Consider the following 19,023-nt stretch of genomic DNA (forward strand, 5'->3'; position numbering starts at 1 on the left):
TTAAGAAACATTAACTCTGATTTAGAATTTTTAATTTTGTATCCTGAAAATTCTCCATTTTTTTTAATCAACGTTACTAAATTAGGGATACTATCTTTCAGATTAGTCAAAAAATATAATATTATCTGCAAATAAAGAAATTAAATGGTCTCTTCCTCCTCCTCCTGATAAATGATATTCCTGTATTTGCTCTCACAGCGATGGCCAGAGGTTCTATTGCGAACACAAAATGAATTGGTGACAGAGGGCAGCCCTACCTGGTTGACTGCTGTAGATTAAAGGGTTTTGATATTTTATTATTAGTTAAAACTTGTGCTTTCGGGTTTGTATACAATAACCGGATCCATTTCAGAAATGTTTCACCCAGTCCATATTTGTGGAGCACCTGTAAGAGATGGTTGCATGGATCCAGTGATAACAGCACAGTGTCTTACTATTGTTTTTCTCATAAAGTACATTATGTTATTATAGCCTTGTCTCGTTTTAACAAAACCTTGTTGACCATCTATTATCAAATTAGGCACACATTCATCTGGTCTCCCAGAGAGTGCTTTACACAAAATCTTTGTATCACATCCCATAAGACCAATTCCCCTATAAGAGGAGCATTCAGTCGGAGGCTTATTTGGCTTCAATAAAAGGGACTCTAATTATATTTAAATCCAGAATATACACTTACAGTTATAAAATTAAGCATCAGTTGATCAGTTGGAGCTTTCCTCAGATCCTCCCCCCCCCCCCCCCCCCCCGCAGAAAGAATCTGATTTGTACCAGTAGATGTAAATTATAATAGTAGTTAAAATTGCTTCCATCATTTTTGATAATTTGCACTGGTTCATCATTTAAAATAGTTTTTTTTAGGGGTTATAATTTTGCTTTTCCTTTTTCCTTTTTCACATGCAGCTTTGTATTGGGTGGTTGAGATTTATCGATCCATAATGGTGCACTCTCGCTTAAAATATTCATATAACACTAATTGAATAGAATAAATCAGTCTGCAGGTTTTGCCCCTGCACATTAATTTTTAATTTTTAGAGACGGTGACAGTGACATACTAAGAAAAAGGATATTGTGTATAAAGTGAGAAATTTAGTTAATTTCTTCAGTGAATTTGCTATTTTGCAACAACAATTATCTCAAGGTGCTTTATATTGAAAAGTAGAGCTCTTATAGTTCTTGACTGAGGATGATTACAACGAAGGTATTGCACACAATCATCTAATAAGTGATATTGTATCCATCCCTGGAGGAGGAGCTGGCCTGGGAAGAATTTGACATCTAGATGAACTTGAGGCTTCCCCAGTTTACAGACCTATTACCTGAACAAAGTCAACCTGGGGCATGAATGCACCGTGTTGCACACGGGAATTATATGAAGTATTCACCCTCATTCTGATGACTTTGTGTTTTGCATATTTGTCATTTGTTTCACATCATAAAAGTTTAGGTAATACAATTAAATACAAGTAAATTATTTCATTTATGAAAGGAAAAGGTTATCCAAAAAAGTATTAAATTGGAGATAATACATTTTTATTATCAATATTTAAGATTATTAGTTGATTTGCAGATGATCCCTGGATTTATCGATAAAGCCAGATGACACATCAATTAAAATAAAGTCAATAAAAGGGCAGTGACATTTAACATGTAAACCGTAACCTTACTCCAGTGTGTGGGCCTAAACTGAAGAGACACAAATAACTATATAGACTAATCTTTTTAAATGTACTTTAAGCCTCTGGCCAATCAGAAGCGTTAGCACAGATGTAAACAACATGTGAGCGTTTCATGTCAGTTTGTTCACCTCAAGTTTGAGCTTTGCGGTGTCGCCTGCTCATTTAACCTTTATGTGCGTCGTGTGTTTAAACACCTGTGCGCGCTACCGAGAGAGGAAAACGTCTGCGTGTCTAGCAGATTAATTTCCAAGAAAGAGGTGAGTTTTATTTCATGTTATTTGTGTGGTCTTATAGCTGTAGCATATCCAAAATATCGATGAAGGTAACAAGCTAAAAGCTAATGTTAGCCCTGAGCATGCGCAAGGACGTGTGTTTTTGAGGACCGAGCAGGTGCGAAGTAAGTTAGGTAATATAAAAAATAACGCGGGGCTAGAGTCTCCAGGCCTAAGGCCAACAAAAAGTTTGTCTTTAACCAAGTGCGGAGGAACGTTTGGGCTCAACTAAACTGATTTCGGCTGTTTGGCTAACCATTTGGCTAACTCTAAGCTAATAAACCGAAACGTAAAAAAACTAAAGTGAAATGCACGCAAGTGTTTTTAGTGGTGATATAGTTTGCTTTTGTTTTTTTAGAGAATGTACAAAGTTCCCCAAACCCATAGCATTATATTTAATTTTCAACATAATTTAAGTTACGTTAACTAACAATATAAATGGGAAAATTATTTTTTAATTGGCTCACGCGTTGAACAGCAGGCTGCTGCCCCCCGAAATCGAACTCAAAGACAAAAAAAGATCAAAACAAAACCGCACAGTTCAAATCAGTGACTTGTAATGTAGTGATTGAATTTCTGGATTTACATAAAAAGTTTTTGTTGTTGTTGATTTAAATGTAAATCCACTTTTTAAAAAATTGGGGGAAGCTCAAACCCTCCCTGGGGTGATATTAGAGTTGTTTGTGCATGTTAGTGTTTGGAGTTTTTGTTAGTTTGGAGATTACTTGAGTTAGGTTAGAGTTGCTTTGCAGTTTTGTATTTTCCTTTTTGCTTTTATTCTACCGTGAATATTTATTTTATTATTATTTTTAATTCCAAAGCTACTTTTGGCTGCTTGCTTATTTACAGGTGGTCGTCAGAGCAGGTAACTCTGCAGGTTGGATCTGCAGCTTTTTACGCCAGAACTCGGGGGGCACAAGCCTGGTGCCTTGTCCTGGGATCAGACCAGGTATCCTGTTAGGTGAATGTGTAAACCATTACACTATGGAGCCACTGGTAAAAACTTTGCATAATAACCTTTAAGAAAAGTTTGAAGATGACACTGTGCTTTGTGTTTGGCTTTGACAGCAACAATAGGTAGCCAAAAGGACAAAGCAGGTGGAGATGGCTCATAAAGTCCTGGGTGAGTAAGTGCAAAATTGATTTTAAAACTCACAGCTTATGGGTTGTGTGGACTGCATGATCTCATAACAACACAACAAGACAAGTGACCTTTGTGTTATTTAAGTTTTACTGTGGGATACGACAGTGTATTGGTTAGTTTGAGCAACTAGGAGGACATTCATGGAGGTTGTGATTAATATTTGTGTTGGTGTTGTGCTGGCTAAATGTTTAAAGTTGGAAAACTTTTGTTATATTGGAGGTTTTTGTTTTCTAAACAAAAATGGGGGAACAAATAAATGGCATAAGGTTTGAGTGGTCAGCCCAGAAATCGCGTGTGCTGGGAAGAAAATAACTGATAATGTTGAATTTTCTTCACCCTCAACAGGTATGGATAAAAAAGCAAGAAATAACGTGATGGTCTGCTGTCTGAAACCACCCATATGCGAAAGTTTGAAACCTCTTTCCATGTATTCAAGGATGACCTGTAACAGAAAGGCTGATCTGCAGCAATCGAGAAGGTTTTCTACATTTAATCATTTAGAAATTGAGGTCCGTAATAACTGGATAAATAAAAGGAAACCGTACTATTCCAGTCCTGATGAAGGGTATGTTAGTCCGTTAAAAAAGCCCCTTAGTCCACAGGCTTTGTCCCCTGATCTCGAGTGTTTTACGGACTATTACAGCCCTTTTGTGAGACAGCAATCAACATTGTCTTATCCTGAACCTTTACCTAAAAAGCAAAATGTTGGGAGTGCAGTAAAACAGCCTGTGAACTCTTGGCTACACTCGGAGCACATCAAGCAGTGTGGATCCTCCACAGATCCAGGAGGTGAAGAGGAGATCGTACAAAAACATATTACATCTGAGAATATCCTTTTAAAATTTTCCCCTGTGTTTGACTATGATGTAAATACAATATGTTACCTCAATCCCATTAATACCTGCACTGCAGCAGGTAATTTGGATCCTGCAGAAAGCTGCACAGCTCCACATTGCAACACGTTTCCAGAGAAACAATTTCCTGCTGTTCCTGCTGTTCAACACTTAGAGGAGATGGAAAGAAGAGTTGGACGAGAGAGTTTGGGAGTCAGTGATGATAGAGGCTATGTATCTCTCTCCTCCATAAATGACCATAAAGGAGATGGGTTATTGAACTCTAAACAGCTCACTGGTAACTCAAATCCCCATCTCAGGGTGGTTGAGAATGGCTGTCATCCTCAAAGATCACCCAAGCCACAATATAATAAACAAACTGTGACCTCTGGAGGCTTTACTGTTGCAGTGGACGACTTGAGTCCTGCTGTCAGTGGGCCTTTCATGGAGCTGATGACCTCCGTTGTGGAGAGTTTAGAAGGTGAGACTGAGGGGGTGTGGGATATCGGTCCTCCCACGCTTGAATCCTCTCCGTATGGCAAAGTCAGGCCAAACACTGCTAGTGACAGACGTCTGGCATCAGAGTCATCTGGACACAGTACAGAAGACACCAATCTGGAGGACGCCTGGGAAAATACCTTACCTCTTCAAGTACAGGTACACTTTGCTCCTGTTCTTTACAGCAGTGCTCTGTATATGTTTTCTTTTTTTTTTCTTTTTTTTTTTTTTGCAAGAACACACAAGAACATCCAAATAAATCAGACAAAGTTTTGTCCTGACCCAGATGGCAATGAATGTTTGGCCTAATTTTGGCTCCTATCTCAGCCACGGGTCCACCTCACATTGCCCAGTGCCATAACTGAGCCGTAAGAGCCAAAATAGTGCAGAGAATTGGCCCCAATTGTCCCATATCTCTCTATCAGGAAGCAAATTACTTCAGTGAGTTCGTGATGCTTTTGAACTCCATTCTAATGCAGCATGCTTTACTAGGGACGTGTGCAGTGGTGCATCTCAGACAATTTGGAAGATGTGTGTTAATTGAAATCTTAACAAACAATCAAGTTGGTATCGTAGCCTAAACAGACTTAACCCCATGTAACCTCTTTGTCTGAAAAGCCAGTATTGAATTATAAAATATTGATGCGTCTTCTGGATATGAAAGATGAAGCTTACACAGAAGTGCCTTAAACCTGCCGTCAAGGGGGCGATAGCTGTGACTGTGGAAAAAAAGACTGTAAATCAGTCCTCAGCTGTGAACTCTGTTAACACTTTGCTGATCGTTTTATGTCATGTTGAGTAAAACATTAAGTACATTTTATACATTTTGATCATTTTGAGAGGCATAAAAGGCGGGTTATCGAGGGTATGCTCATCGACTGTGGTTTCACTGAGAATCCACCCTTCACTCATCACAACGTGATTCATAATATAAAGTTACCCAAGATGAAAATAATGGTGACGTCATAGCACCTAGGCCCATTTTTGCAGTTTAAAAACAAGGGAAAACGTATATTTTAAGACAAAAGTAACGTCTGTCATTTGTAACACTTGGAAATCATGACCCTCGCTAATCCAGGGGTATGTTAGCTGAACTGAGCAGATTGTGGTGCACTTGGAGGAATATCTCTGCATAAATCCATGTGTTTGCCATGATTGAGCTCTTTACACAGCATATTGTTACCAATCAGTTTGATCACAGTCGTGTTCGAGGGCATTTCTGGAGAGGTAAATGTTGAGCTATAGTGGATCGACACAGATATTTTCTAAGCTGATTGACATTGGCGAGCTCTCCTTTGTCTCACTGAGGGTCTCTCCCTGGTTTGGTGTCAGGGTTTGTTACCCACCTTCCTCTGGTTGTGAGGATAACATTGCAAGGCAGAATACTCCCTTAGGTCAGCATGATTCCTGTGGCCCGTGTAGCCCATCAGCTCTACCTGAATTTTTATTAACTAAAATATATTTGTTTGTGTTTTGTGTCATATTAAGAGTTCAAAGAAAATGCTCTAAAAGTTTTTCTCAAATTAATGATATTTGTAAAGCTAAAAAAACTGTGATAACCCAGCAATCATACACAAATATTCTGTGCTTCCTCAAGGTGAAATCAAAAGTTGTTGTTCCATGCCAGCAAACCACAAAACCAGAGGAAGAGTCGCGTGCTCGGACTGCCAAGTGCTCCGGGACTCAAAGGTACTGTTACCTCTAGGGGGAGCAGTGGGACCACACTAGCCTCGCTCTGGTTTTTAGAGGCGCTCGGCCTGTTCTCTAGAAGCCTCATATTTACAGATTTGTGGGGCCATGTGCTTGTATCTTTTCAGGCCTGTGATCTTCAGCAGGAGGTCAGACTGGGAGAAGAAAAAGAGACTCTATGTCCATTCAGTAATGAGACACATGCAAGAGAAACAAGGAGCACATAATGGTAAGAACCTGTTGTTCTTTTCTCCCATATTTCTTTTCTTCTTCTCCTATTTTAAATATTTATTTTGATGTTTTACCTCAGAGGAAACTGACAGTTAATGTTTTTTACTATGATATTTATGGAAACATGCGTGAAATGGTGGCAGACATCATGGCAATGCCTCCCTGAAATGATTTTTCAGTAGTCCTCTGAGCCTGATTGTAGCTGATGCTTTACGTGTGCTGTGCTGTGAGTATGTGCTCATGAATTCAAGGATAAGGTACAAATTGAAAACATTGTTTCGCTTTCTGACAAAGTAACCTTTAACCTGGATCGGACTTGGCCTGGGCCCCGAATTACGAATCTCCGTCTACATACTCGACATGAATGTCACATCTTTGGTGTTTCACAGATCATGACTTATTCTACAAAAAAACGATCCCTGCGAGTGCCACCTACTCCAGAAATGTTATCAGATGGTTGTTTAAAAATCTACGAAGGCTTCAAAAGTAAAAAGTAAAAGGCAACATTCTTGTAAAAAGCACCGGAGATGAATGCTGCAGTACATCGTTAATATGGTGATGTGATGCACAGAGCAGGAAATGATCTTTTTTTTTTTTAAATTCTAGTTAATTATTTTATTATTGAGTGCGCTCTCAGTGCTGTTGTTTTCCTCAGCTGATGGCTGTACATTAGAACTGAAACTTTAAGCTGGATCCATTTAAACATTAAATGCTACTCTCATGAAATCGTTTCAGTTTGCCACATAGCGAAGTGAAAGGAATTTGATTGATAGGCCAAGAATATGTGTGCAGGGTTCTGGTAATTGCAGGATGTTGCACTGATGGCTAGTAATGAAAATGCAACAAAGACGTATGTCAGGCAAGCTGATTGGTCAGCCCTTACGAGCCAGAGATGAAGTTTCTACCATTACTGAGTCACATGTGAAGAAAACTAGCTGAAGTAAGGATTATGTTTTCACAGTAAAGGACGCATTTAACATTTACCTCGAGTTTGCGACTAAAATGTAGACGTATGTTGGCTGTAAAAAGTGATTCTGAGATTCAGCCTGAGCAGCTTCACTTTTAGCCGACATGAAAGTTGATGACGCAGCAGCAGCGAGGATGGCGCTGTAGTTGTTTATGGCGGAGCCTCTCTGACTCCACACACAGCGCGCCGAAGAGAAAGAAAACATTTTTCTACAGTTGACAGCAGCCACGGTTGTTTCTGTAATCTATCCAAACCTTTGCAGGTAAAATGCCAGTAAGAGTGCTTTATCAGATCACACGATAAACAAACTTAAAGGTGAAGGAAAGTGATTCTGTTCGCCTCCACACAGAAATAAAAAAACTGTCTTGACCTTTAAGCTTGGTGGCGTGTTTTTTTTTTTTTTTTTTTTTTTTTTTTGTGTGTAAACTTTGCTGCAGGTCGATTGTCAGCTACTGCATGCAGGGGTCTGTCTTAAATCCAACCAGCATGTAGTGTTACCGGTATGATTTATTTCAAAGCTTTAGTTAGAATAAATAAATCTGTGAAATTATTACTAAGTACTGGGCCACCTACACGTTACACCTACAGGAGCTGCTCGGCCATGGAAACCGATGCCATGGAGCTCGCGGTGCACAGTTTTAGTGCTGATGTTAATGGCAATGGAGTTTTAGAGCTCCACGGCTACTGAGTCCAGAGAGCTTTGGTGACTTTTAATTGATTAAATAAGCAGTTAGTGGTACAGAAAGTAATAACTAAGTAATACAGTTACTTTTACTGTAAGTAATGACAGTAAAAGTAATTATTTTATAGATGTAAGTTAACGTGTAAACGTCTCTCACTTGGAAGCTTGTGTTGTGGGGTTTTATTTCCCCCCTCTGTGTCATGACTCTTCCCTTCAGTCACGTATGACCTTCAGTTTTGATGTTCTAACATCTGTGCCTCCTTCAGGTGTCATGTCTGAGCTGCTGAGTGTGCTGAACCGTGTTGCTGGTGAGAAAGCGGGCAAGGATGGGAAACGGTGGCAGCATCCCTCCGACTTCACCCGCCGGTACGCCACCTTTTTTGATTTTTTTTTTTTTTTTTTTTGTGGATTCAGAATAAACGAGTCTGTTTTATTTGTCTTTTTGTAAAAAATCAAGTTTAGTTTTAGTTGTCTGGCTTTGTTCAGTCGTCTCAGACTATCTTAGTGAAGTTCATCAAATGCTTCCTGACTGTTTTGTCAGATTTGTCAAAGATTAAATGAAAATATCCTCTAAATTTAGTTTTACCAGCACATAATGTCATGTTTTATATCTAGTTTTAGTTTAGCTTTATTTAAAGTTGTAATAATCTCCATCTGAATCTGCTTAATTTCAGAAATTACCAGAGTCGCTTTGGTACAAAGCCAGAGATGACGCTCCGAGAATGGCAACGCAAGAACTATGGCTCACACGAACGCTTTTCAAAAGTTCCTAAACTGTTTGAAAGATACCACTGTCCTCGACTCTAAAATGTCTGAGCAAGAAACACTGTGTGAAAAAACCCTTTACTGTTATGGTGTAATACGGCCCTTTTCAGACATGCATAACCTCGCTGCTGGCAACATTCAGACGTCATGGAGAGAGGCACAGCACGCACAAGCGCTGTAGTGAAGTGTAGCCACGCTTTAAATATTTAGCTCTCTCCACTGATGTCGATAAGAAGGTGCAGAGTGCTGCTGAGAGAGCTGTACTCCGCCCCTCACACACAAAGAGACCCCTCCTCTCGATAAAAATAATGTTTTAATAACTGAAAAGAAAATATGTACGTGTTATTGGTAATTACTGTATTCATACAAGTGCAGGGCCTCTGGTACAGTGCAGCTGTGTGGATCGGGCAGTGGGGTTACTGAGGAGGAAGGTGTGTGTCTGGAAGGGGCTCGTTTTTCCTTGTGTCAAATATTTGCACTTTTTCTGTTTCTTGGGTGAATTTGTATTTGGTTGCCTGGTTTGTCTGTTTTGTTGTTGCACTTTTGCTTTTTCTTTCTTTCTTTAGATTCTACGTTTGTCTTTTATTTAAAAATTGGTGCATGTTTCAATGTGGTGTGTGCCGATCCAGTACTTGCATCCTTCCAAGTGACATCGGGCCCATCTGTCCTGCTAAATTCTTCACTATCCTACGAGCTGTCACATAATATCCTGCTTGATACGCTAACAAGTTCTTTTTTTCTAGATTGTTGGTTATTTTTAATTAAGTGTTGATTTGTTTTGACGTCTGAAAAGCGTGGCTAATGGCAATTCCACAGTCATCTACAATTTTGAAAACGATGTTCAAGCCTCATCGTCACAGTGAGAAATGCTGATGGCTAACAGATACTCCCAGCCAAGGTATCTATCTGACTGAGAAAGTTGGATCAGTACATCACAGGTTATCAGGGATTTGTCATATTTTGATATGGGGAAGAAGCAGGAAAACTTTTCAGGCACGTGAAATGTCTTTTTAAATGGTTGAAAACTCTGTAATGTGTTGAAACATGTGCTCGCTATCATCTGGATTTGCAAGCAGCTGTTTGCGGCACACTTACTGACGCACTTTTGAGTTTGATATGGAGGCAGGCTGTTATGTCATACCTGCCAGGTCAGTTCACCCACATACCAGCTGTTTCATCTTCGTCCAACATTACCGGTGGTGTAAATGTGTCTGATTGTGTCCTGAATTATAATACTCTCTCTGGGAATAAAACAGTTCTCAGTGCAATTTCTTTTTTCATAATCGTGCCTGTTTATTAGGATTGTGGCCTAAACAAATGTCCTTTGTGCTTTCTTTTAAAGGCATCAGCTGAAAGTGATGTTTGGGGTTTCTCAGTGTTTGGGTTTTTTTCCTGCACTGTGACACAAGCTCAGGATATCCAGCATATCTCTTCCATGTCTGACTTCACTTACTTAAACATCAGCAATCAGGGTGAGCTTTTCAGCTCAACCTGGGGTTTGTTAATCCAACTCCAAGCATATTCACCTAAAAGTGCGTTAGCAGGAAGACTGGAAAAGTACGTCTGAATTGATAAAGTTGTAATTTTATTAAGTTTGAAGCTGTGGAGAAAAGCCTGCAGTGTGTAAGGTAACGGACCTCTCAGTATCGCAGCAATGTCGGAGTCGGGTTTCATTAAATTAGTGTTTAGATGTGCGTAAGACCAGTTTTAATTTTCAATCCTTCAGCTGGAGCACCGGCTGTTCAACAGTGTGAGAGTAAGAAAATAATGTAAAAATAGAATTCAAACGTAAGCTTGGTCTACTGTGCAAATTTGATATAAAGGCAAAAAGGACAAAAATGTCTCATTGACTGTTTAGGATCAGATGCACTATTGTGCAAAAGTCTTGAGCCACCCCTCATTTAAAAACAAAATTTGTGTATTTCTATTTTTATATTTGCTATGAAAATGGGAAAAAGGTACAGCAATGTATTGACAGATGAGCAAACATAGAAATGCAGCATGCAAAGCAGGTCTGTACAACTCTAACAAGCTTGAAAGTCACTATTTGGTATCACCACCTTTTTATTCAACACAGTCTGAACTCTTCTCGGCAGCTTTCTTATAATTTCATTGAGTAGTCTTCAGGAATGGTTCTCCAGGCTTCTCTGAGGACATTCAGAGCTCTCCTTTGGATGTTGGCTGTGTTTCGAGGATCCCACACTGCTTCAGTGATGTTGAGGTCCAGGCTCTGGGCAGGCCAGTTGTTGACTGGTAGTGTTTCATTGTGTATTTTTCTGTCCAGGTCTGCTTTTACTGGACTGGAAGTGTTTGGGATCGTTATCATGTTGGAAACATGAAGCTTTGCCAATCAAATGCTTTCCAGATGGTATTGTGGTGGGAACAAATGACAAGTTTCTGCAACAGACTGCTACTACCAAGGTGCCTAAAGATACAATTAAAAATAGTCTCTTACGTTACCCTTCTTTTTTTTCCCTTGAGTGAGTCATAGTTTAGTTTTAAGCAGCTTAACAAACAAACAAATAATCATTTGAAAATGCTCAGGTACAGGGTCTGGACTGAAAATGGTTGAAAAAGCAGCCAGTGTCCAAAGAAACACTTTGAAAGACCTGCAGAAAGCTGGAGAACTATTCCTCAAAGCCACCTTAAAAAAAACTCTTAGGAAGTCTGACTGCTTGGAATCAAAACAAAGAAGTGATGGTGGCTCAAGACTTTTGTGCAGTACTGTATTAATTCATATAGAGCAGCGTTTACCTCTCCTGAGGTTTGAGGGATCTTCCTGATGGTGGAGATTTCATACCTTTTCTTTTGAACTGCTAATCAAATTACCTCTTTGGCCACACAACTTGGGGTTAAACAGGAAGGTGTTTAAATTATAGATATTCGTTTAAATTGTTGTTGTTTTTATTGTAAAGCAGCAGCGACCTCTTTGTACTCTTTGCTGCTCGGTGGATTCAATGCACTGTGCTCTCATTAAACCTTGCATGAAAAGTGTAAGTGCCACCGGCTCTTAGCAGAGAACCCACTCCCTAGAGTCAGAGAGTCATCATAATAATGCTCAGCTCCCAGTACAGTTGTCTTCCCGTGTTAATGTTTGGTGAATAATGCTGCATTTTGTCAGTTTTATTCTGACAGCCCAGGTGAACAGGCGGCCCAGAAGCACGGAGCAGGGGTCTTTTCCACGAATAATGCATGCGGTTAAAGTAATCCCGTCTGTGCAGATAGTAGGGCAGCCTGTCCCCGCCCGGCCAGCCAGAAGGTATGTAGGTGTGTGTCAGCATAGGCCTCGTGAAACTGCAGACTGCAGGGCACTTGGCGCGCTGATCCACACCTTCCAGCTGTGTTTTATTTTGTGTGTTATACTTTCCCTCCCCTCCTCTTTCCTTCGGAGGCAGTAACACAGCTTTGTGTTTACCTGACGTGCCTCACAGTTTTCCTGCAGCTGTGTTGGGAATTGTCAAAACAGACTACAAATAACGAGTCAGCTATAAAATCCCACCGCCTCGTTTCGCCTGCTCAGCCAAACAGTCGAGCCGGCGGTCGCTCTCGTATTGATACATGCGAAAGCAAATGCAGTCTAATGTTGGACTCGAGTAGGCTTCGAGTGATTTGTCGTTTCGCTGCTAAAGCCTCATTGATTTCTGAGCCATTACGAATTCATGCACGTTTTCTTAGCTGCTGACTGGACGGCAAATGCATTCGCCCAAAACCACGTTGACGGCTGCATTTTTCAGCAGGACACATCTCTTTGTCAAACTTTGATTCCTCCACAGTGTTACACCCCGGCCTAGGCAACCGGCGTGCAACGTATGAAAATAAAAATAAGAAAAAAAAAAAAACACACGAGAAAAAAACTACAGCTCTCCACCAAAATCCCAAAACTAAAGTATCGACAAATCTATTTACAACACGGGGGAGATCGCAACCATGACCAACTGACACACAGGGCTTAAATACATAGAAGGAGCAATCAGGGAATGGACCACAGGAGGGAAACACAGCTGGGGCAAATTAGACCTGACGAGACAAGGAAACGTAAACTGAACACACTAAGATAACAACAGACCTTCAAAGTAAAACAGGAAACACATGACAGTCACGCAAAAACAAAACACTGACAACACCGAAACGTAACACACAGCAACCGTGAAACACACACCTCTATTTTGAAAATATTAGATATTTTATTTAAGCATACACAAGTAAGCATACACCATATTCTTCATAATTGAAGTTGTGTAACCTTGTGCATAATAGTTAAACCATGCTAGCCCTCTTTAAGCAATGACTGCTGTACACTCCATACAATGAATATAAACATGATAGCACTAGTAAAGCAGTTAATTTTTACTAAACCATGCTTCTTCGTCATCCTCATTCCTAAATTTCAAGAATCCCATAATGAAACGGTCAAACTTCATGTATTTCCAGGCATGTTTCTACTCTAAAACAAAACACATGATGTGTTGTTAAAATCCAGCGATTGTTGCGAAACGGTCCGTCACTGCAACAGAGCATCGTCTCCCCCCCCCCTCTTTTTTTCTCAGGCATTGATTTAGCACAAACGGTAGCAGGCGAAAAGGTTTCGGGCCTTTTTTAATGAGTGGTTTGACGCCACAGGGCTCACGTGGAATGTTGAGTTCGTGCTGTCGTCACCGGTTGTCGAGTGCGATTAAGGAAAGATTTTTCATCTGGCCACCGTTTGCTTAACCTGTTCCAGTCAGAGTGGTAGCAGCTGGGTGTTGCCTTCAGCCAACTTAAATCCCAGTAATCAGTTTTTCAGTAGCAGCAGCGATGGGCTAAGCGAACTGCACTGTCCACTGTCTGTAATGAGTGGACTCTAATTAGATACCCAGATGCCTTCCACTTAATTAGACATGTTATGCCACTGTGTAGCTGTTAAACATGGTCAAACACTTGTGTGTAAAACCAAATAAATAATTTTCATGTATTAAGTTGGAGAGCTCACCTAGTGCTCAGCTGCTGAAGCTGCAACCCTTAAGGGAAAGGGTTGGCACTTTCAGACATCCACTTGATGGCTTTCTCAGCCATTAGTTAGATGAAGAGACTGACTGCGCTTCCACGTTTGTACTGTTGCTCGAGCCAGCAACCCATTCTCATTCCCAGGGGGCAAATACTGCTGTTTTGTTAAAACTGCTGGTTTCTCACAGATGCACACAGTTGTTCTTTGGGACTTATGAGGTTAGTGAGACGGAAATTAATTGTAATCATGAAATTTGGACACTAGCATAGGACCCCTTGGTTTTGCATTCACTTTGGGACAGCTGCGGATCAAACATTAGACAGGAAAGTGAAGTGGAGTGACCCAGTGCGAACTCTAACCCAAGAAGCTCCAGCTTTCATTACACAGCTGAAGAGCGACTGAAGAGTTAAGCAGAAAGCTCCCAACGGGAACAGCAGACGACCCAAACTTCCAACTTCCTAATGTTCACTTTGCGGGTCTTTAAAACTGGACTGTTGTGTTGTGGTGGCTGTGGCTGGTGCATTAAGGTAACAGCACCATAGGACATCTTGTAGCATCTGACAAAACAGGATTATTTTCTACCCCAGGATAGCAACGTGCTGGCATTCGATGCCTTACTTTGAGAATGTGTTGGCTGTAATTTAACCAGCTGCTAAGAGAAGTGTCGATCTTCTCGTGTAACTGCAAATTCCCAAAATGTCAAACTATTTATTGGTAAAGTTTGACAACCTGCCACGATAGCCCTACATTTAAATCTTTAATAAGGAATACAGTATTTACAGTGTCAACACGCGTACCATCATCACAACTTTTAAAATGAACTTCATACGTTGCTAGCTGACTCGATACCAAAGAGGAGCAAAGGACTTTCACTGTTTCGGGGAATGCAGGGGATAAATATGTTGTTGGATGTTCAAAGAAATCATTGGAGACGATTCTCGTCATTATCCTTCACTGTGTGGACGGATGCCTATTGATCGGAGAGTCTGCCACCGGGGAAAATGTTCCGGGGGGATAAAACGGATTCAGCCTTCAGCTGAGTGAAGTGTTTTAAGTAAAGTGGTGATCACTTCACAGAAAATTTCCCAAAGTTTGTCCTGGCTAGACAGAAGTGTTAGTCAGGAGAGACCTTTACATTAGACAGACTCACATTTTAAACCTTCATGTGACAGTTGCGGTGAAGAGGAAGAAATTGTGAAAGGAGACCGGGGAAATGGTGTGCAGCAAATAGCAGGGCTCGCTGCTCGTGAGTGATAGAAACCTGCCATTGCATTAGTTATCAGTCTACTCATTCTGTTCATTGCTTTTTCTCTTAACTGCCTCCCTTTTCCACTGCATTCAAGGCTGAGGAGCCGGGACCTGTTGCGTTCGCAGTAAAAGACGAGTCGGTGCATCACAGAATGAGAAGCTGCCCGTCGATACGGATTCCCAGCAGCTTGAATGGCCCTCGAACACCACGCCTGGGTGATTATGTGAAATATCCAGGGCTGTGTCCCTCATCGAAAACACTCTTCTTTTTAATGCACATAAACAGCATAATGACATAATAGAAGCACATAACGGTAGAGGAGTGCCATGAAAAACGCATTCAATAACAGGACTTTAACAGCCGTGTCTAAACAAAAAAAATTCACTAGCAGTAGCGGTACCCTCTTACAATACGAGACTATATATCTTCCATTTAGTCTTGTCATATTTCATTAAATGCTCTTCAGACTGATGCTACCAAACAAGAGTGGAATTTTAAATGTATTTACACATTAAAGGCCAGCCACCTCTTCCAGCTTTTCAGACAACACATCGACCTGTAATGTTTCCCTTTTTCTTTGCACACACATTTAAATACTGGGTGGAAGATAAATATCACGGTGTGAGATACAGGGGCTTCCATCTTATTAGATAAATCATATGGTGTGATTTATTTTTAAGGCAGTACTACTGAGTTTGAATCAGCCCTCGAATGTGTCATTTTGCTCCCAGATGTGCCATATACCATTATGTTTCAGCACAGATGTTGACTTTAAACTGGTGAAAAAGTCTGAATAGAAGCCCTTCTGTCTGGTGACAAAGAAATCGTAGGGTTGCAAGTTGGGCCCCATTTAACAAAAAAAAAGATTTTTTTTTTTTAGTTTATTTTTTTTAGTTTATTTTTAAAATCCCATGCTAACCACTGGAAACCAAAGTTTTTACAACAGCGCTTAAGGACGTTTGGGGCTCGGAGTTAATTCCCTCCAAACTGGACGTGCAGTTCATTTGTCTGCCTGAACATTACAACATGCTGAGAGGTCGGGATTTTATTCAAAGAGGCTGCGGCGTTTGAGTCCTCGATTCTACACTTCCTCTGAGGGCTGTTATTGCTGATATAAGAGATCTCCTGTGTGTCTCTGAAGAGGAAAGACCACTTCTTCCGAGAGTCCAGCCCCTTTTAGAGTTCGTTAATTAGATGAATGCACTCCATTATGGCAGTTCTGCTCCTCTCCAGAATGCTTTGAGATTCATCCCCCTCAGAGAGAAAGACACGAGGGAATACTAAAGGGCTCATTCTGGACATGGAATGTAACATTTCAGAATAAAAGCATGAGGGACAAGAAGTAGGATGAAACCTGGCTTCTCATGAACTCTATTGTGAATATTTGTTCAGATCAGAGGTTCCTTTTAAGTGTTTTTATCTTGTTGATCGAGTCCTGGTGATTCAGCTTTGGTAGCAGCCCTCTCAAAAGCTGCTCTGACGTTGTCACAACACATTTTAGAAACATCTCATAAATTAGCCAGGTGGTAGAGTCTGGATTCCCTGAGGGGGCGGAAAAAAAAACAAGTGAATCCACAAGATTGCAAAGAGCTTCTGCCCGAGAGAGGATCAATGAAACAAAAATACCAGAACAACAAAACTGTACTGGTGGCACCTTGTAAAAATTTAAACAACTACACCCTAACAGCCCACTTAAGAGTACAGAATGCAACATGTAATGATGAAGTTATGCGTGGATATAAAAGATTAAAGCAGAGGAGACGATTTCAACCCAGAAAAGGGAAATGCCCAGGTTTTGCGGTCACTGATAACACACTGCAAGACGCTGAGAAGAAGGTGACAGAGAGAATGAAAAGGTCTCTGGCTCTGTTTATCAGCTTTGGTCCCTGGGGCCTGTTTATCTGCAGTCTCTCCAACACCAGAGCCATTCGGCTCTAATCGCTGCCGCCCCACAGTGCAGTAGTCACTGAGCACGGAGCAGCCGCTGCTTTTCACACCGGCGCAGGCGGAGGGAGCATGCTCGACACCCAGAGTCCTGCGGCCTCGCTCTGGCGCCAGGCCCGAAGGAGAGAAGGCGCTGCCGAGGGGCCCAGAGTCCCAGCGTCATCCTGACAAGCAGATGGGCTTAAAAGGGGCCTGCTTGTTTGTGAGAACACAAAGTCTTTTAGGTAAAGAGAAGACGTCCTGGCAGTCACACCTCAATGATGTTGACAGATGGCATCCTATTGTTGTTGTTGTTGTTCTTGGGGAACTGTGGGAGGAGAGAAGAAGACGACAGGTATGAGACGACCGCAGGACTCAGGAGTCGCACAATAAAATTCAATGAGTATGAGGATGCCTCTGCTGCTACTTGGATGCTTTATTGATGTTTGCAGGAGAGTGAAAGGAATAAAGATTAGTTCTGGACTTGTGCTGTCAGCACACGATACATGGTTATGAAATGGGCTCTGTGCATTGATCAATTAGAACTTATTGCATGACTCGAGGGCTGCTGCGAGCTGATGCTGCGTAGTCATGCACGTAATGGCGCCATGTTGGAGCAATGTTCAGCTTTAGCCTGACGCTCAGATGACACCATGGGAGCGTATGAAGTGTCAGTGGAAAAAAGTCTAGAAGTGGCCGGGACCATTCACCTGCCCGGCGCCGCTGAGGGGGAGACACCCGGGGAGAGGAGGGGAGGGGGGTGGGTTATACCTTACTGCGCAACAGCCCCCCCGTCGGATGCTCGGGAGTGCTGCACTCTGAGGAGTTTTTGGCTTTGTCCTTGTTGTTGTTCGGCTCGTTGTCTTTGATTATGTCATACTGGCGACAGAAGAGGGCGATCACACCTGGGGGAGAGATGGTTCGCATTCATGATCGGACAAATCTGGGTATTGTTATCGTCTAAACATTAAAAGCTGGATTTTGTGTTGTATTTACAGAAAATTGGGAAAATCGAGTGTAATCCACACAAAGGCCGTCTGATCCTGGTTTACTGAACAGGTTTGTCCTCACCTGCCCACATGATGAGTACCACCACGATGATGATGAGCTCCCCAGCCCGCAGCTGGGTCGTCTGTCCCACTTCCTCCATTGTTACTTCGTCTAAAAAAGATTTTAGAGGAAACAGGAAATTAGCCTATATTAAAAAACTAACATTATAGAGAATATATATTACAGTGGTATCTCATTTATCCGCAATAGATAAAATCTGCGAAGTAGCCAACTTTATTTTTTATTATATTATAGATGTTTTAAGGCTTTAAAACCCCTCACTACACACTTTTTACACTTTTCTCAGACAGGCATGAACATTTTCACACTGTTCTCTCTTGTTTAAACACTCAAAGTTCAAACCTTTGTAGAAAATAAGTCCAGTATTATAGAATGAAACCAAAGACACCTGCAGGTGTTTTTTTTGACATTTCTGTGTTTGTTGGGGAGAAAACGTACAAACATACAGTACAGCACTTCAGAGTCACACTGCTAGCGATCGAAGATTTATGTAAATTTGAAAAGCTGAATGAATTCTGTACAGGAGTGAACTACGTTATAGCGAGGGACCATGCCCTTCATGCATAGTGGTCACAACATAGGACAGCTATTGCAAAGTATTTCTGTCAGTGTTGATGGTATACTTGCACATAAACCACAACATTAGACACACTGATGTGTCACTCCATACCCTGGTGATGTCTACCTAAGTGCACATGTAATTTAAAAAAAAAAAAAAAACAAATGAGAAAAAAAAGTTCAAGAATCTTTTATTCATGATGAATAAAGATACTAATATATAAAGATACTAGTTAGTTAGCTATAATAAAGTAATATCTTACTAGTATCTTAGATATTGGTAGATATTGGTAAGATATTGGTATCTTTATCTCTATCCTCTATTGGTAAGTTTATCCTCTGTGTAAAACAGGCCATTTTAGTTCCTTTTCCCATCTCTTTTAGCCAACTTTCTAAAGCCAAGATCAGAGGAAAACTGTCTGAAACAGTGTTTGGTGAGAGCAGGGTCAAGTCTGACCTCAATTGTACATATTCATTA

The 19,023-nt window shown here is 41.0% G+C and overlaps 2 protein-coding genes across 3 annotated transcripts in view; one reads left to right on the forward strand and one right to left on the reverse strand.

Annotated features, from left to right (window-relative positions):
* The first annotated feature begins 1,812 nt into the window (after nucleotides 1–1,812).
* LOC308389390 (uncharacterized protein) lies at nucleotides 1,813–9,953 on the forward strand. The gene is made up of 8 exons (XM_080870789.1): nucleotides 1,813–1,936; nucleotides 2,801–2,900; nucleotides 3,020–3,074; nucleotides 3,441–4,585; nucleotides 6,024–6,115; nucleotides 6,244–6,344; nucleotides 8,262–8,361; nucleotides 8,670–9,953. The coding sequence occupies exons 3-8, from the start codon at nucleotides 3,056–3,058 to the stop codon at nucleotides 8,800–8,802; spliced, it is 1,590 nt and encodes a 529-aa protein (XP_080726915.1). The 5' UTR covers nucleotides 1,813–1,936; nucleotides 2,801–2,900; nucleotides 3,020–3,055; the 3' UTR covers nucleotides 8,803–9,953.
* A 3,069-nt stretch (nucleotides 9,954–13,022) lies between these two features.
* The window catches only part of fndc5a (fibronectin type III domain containing 5a), a 47,023-nt gene continuing 41,022 nt past the window's right edge, over nucleotides 13,023–19,023 (reverse strand). For both annotated transcript variants that reach the window (XM_080871717.1, XM_080871716.1), the window contains 3 exons: nucleotides 17,988–18,077; nucleotides 17,688–17,821; nucleotides 13,023–17,244 (listed from right to left, as the gene is read on the reverse strand). In XM_080871717.1, the coding sequence (XP_080727843.1) occupies nucleotides 17,185–17,244; nucleotides 17,688–17,821; nucleotides 17,988–18,077 (284 nt within the window). In that variant the 3' untranslated portion in view covers nucleotides 13,023–17,184. The remainder of the gene's footprint in view (nucleotides 17,245–17,687; nucleotides 17,822–17,987; nucleotides 18,078–19,023) is intronic.

The sequence above is a fragment of the Rhamphochromis sp. 'chilingali' genome (genome assembly GCF_963969265.1).
Source record: "Rhamphochromis sp. 'chilingali' genome assembly, chromosome: 21".
NCBI classification, from domain to species: Eukaryota; Metazoa; Chordata; class Actinopteri; order Cichliformes; family Cichlidae; genus Rhamphochromis; species Rhamphochromis sp. 'chilingali'.

Coding starts and splice junctions, on each gene's coding strand:
- LOC308389390 (XM_080870789.1), top strand. Junction 6,345..8,261: donor GAAACAAGGAGCACATAATG/GTAAGAACCTGT, acceptor TGCCTCCTTCAG/GTGTCATGTCTGAGCTGCTG. Junction 8,362..8,669: donor CCCTCCGACTTCACCCGCCG/GTACGCCACCTT, acceptor GCTTAATTTCAG/AAATTACCAGAGTCGCTTTG.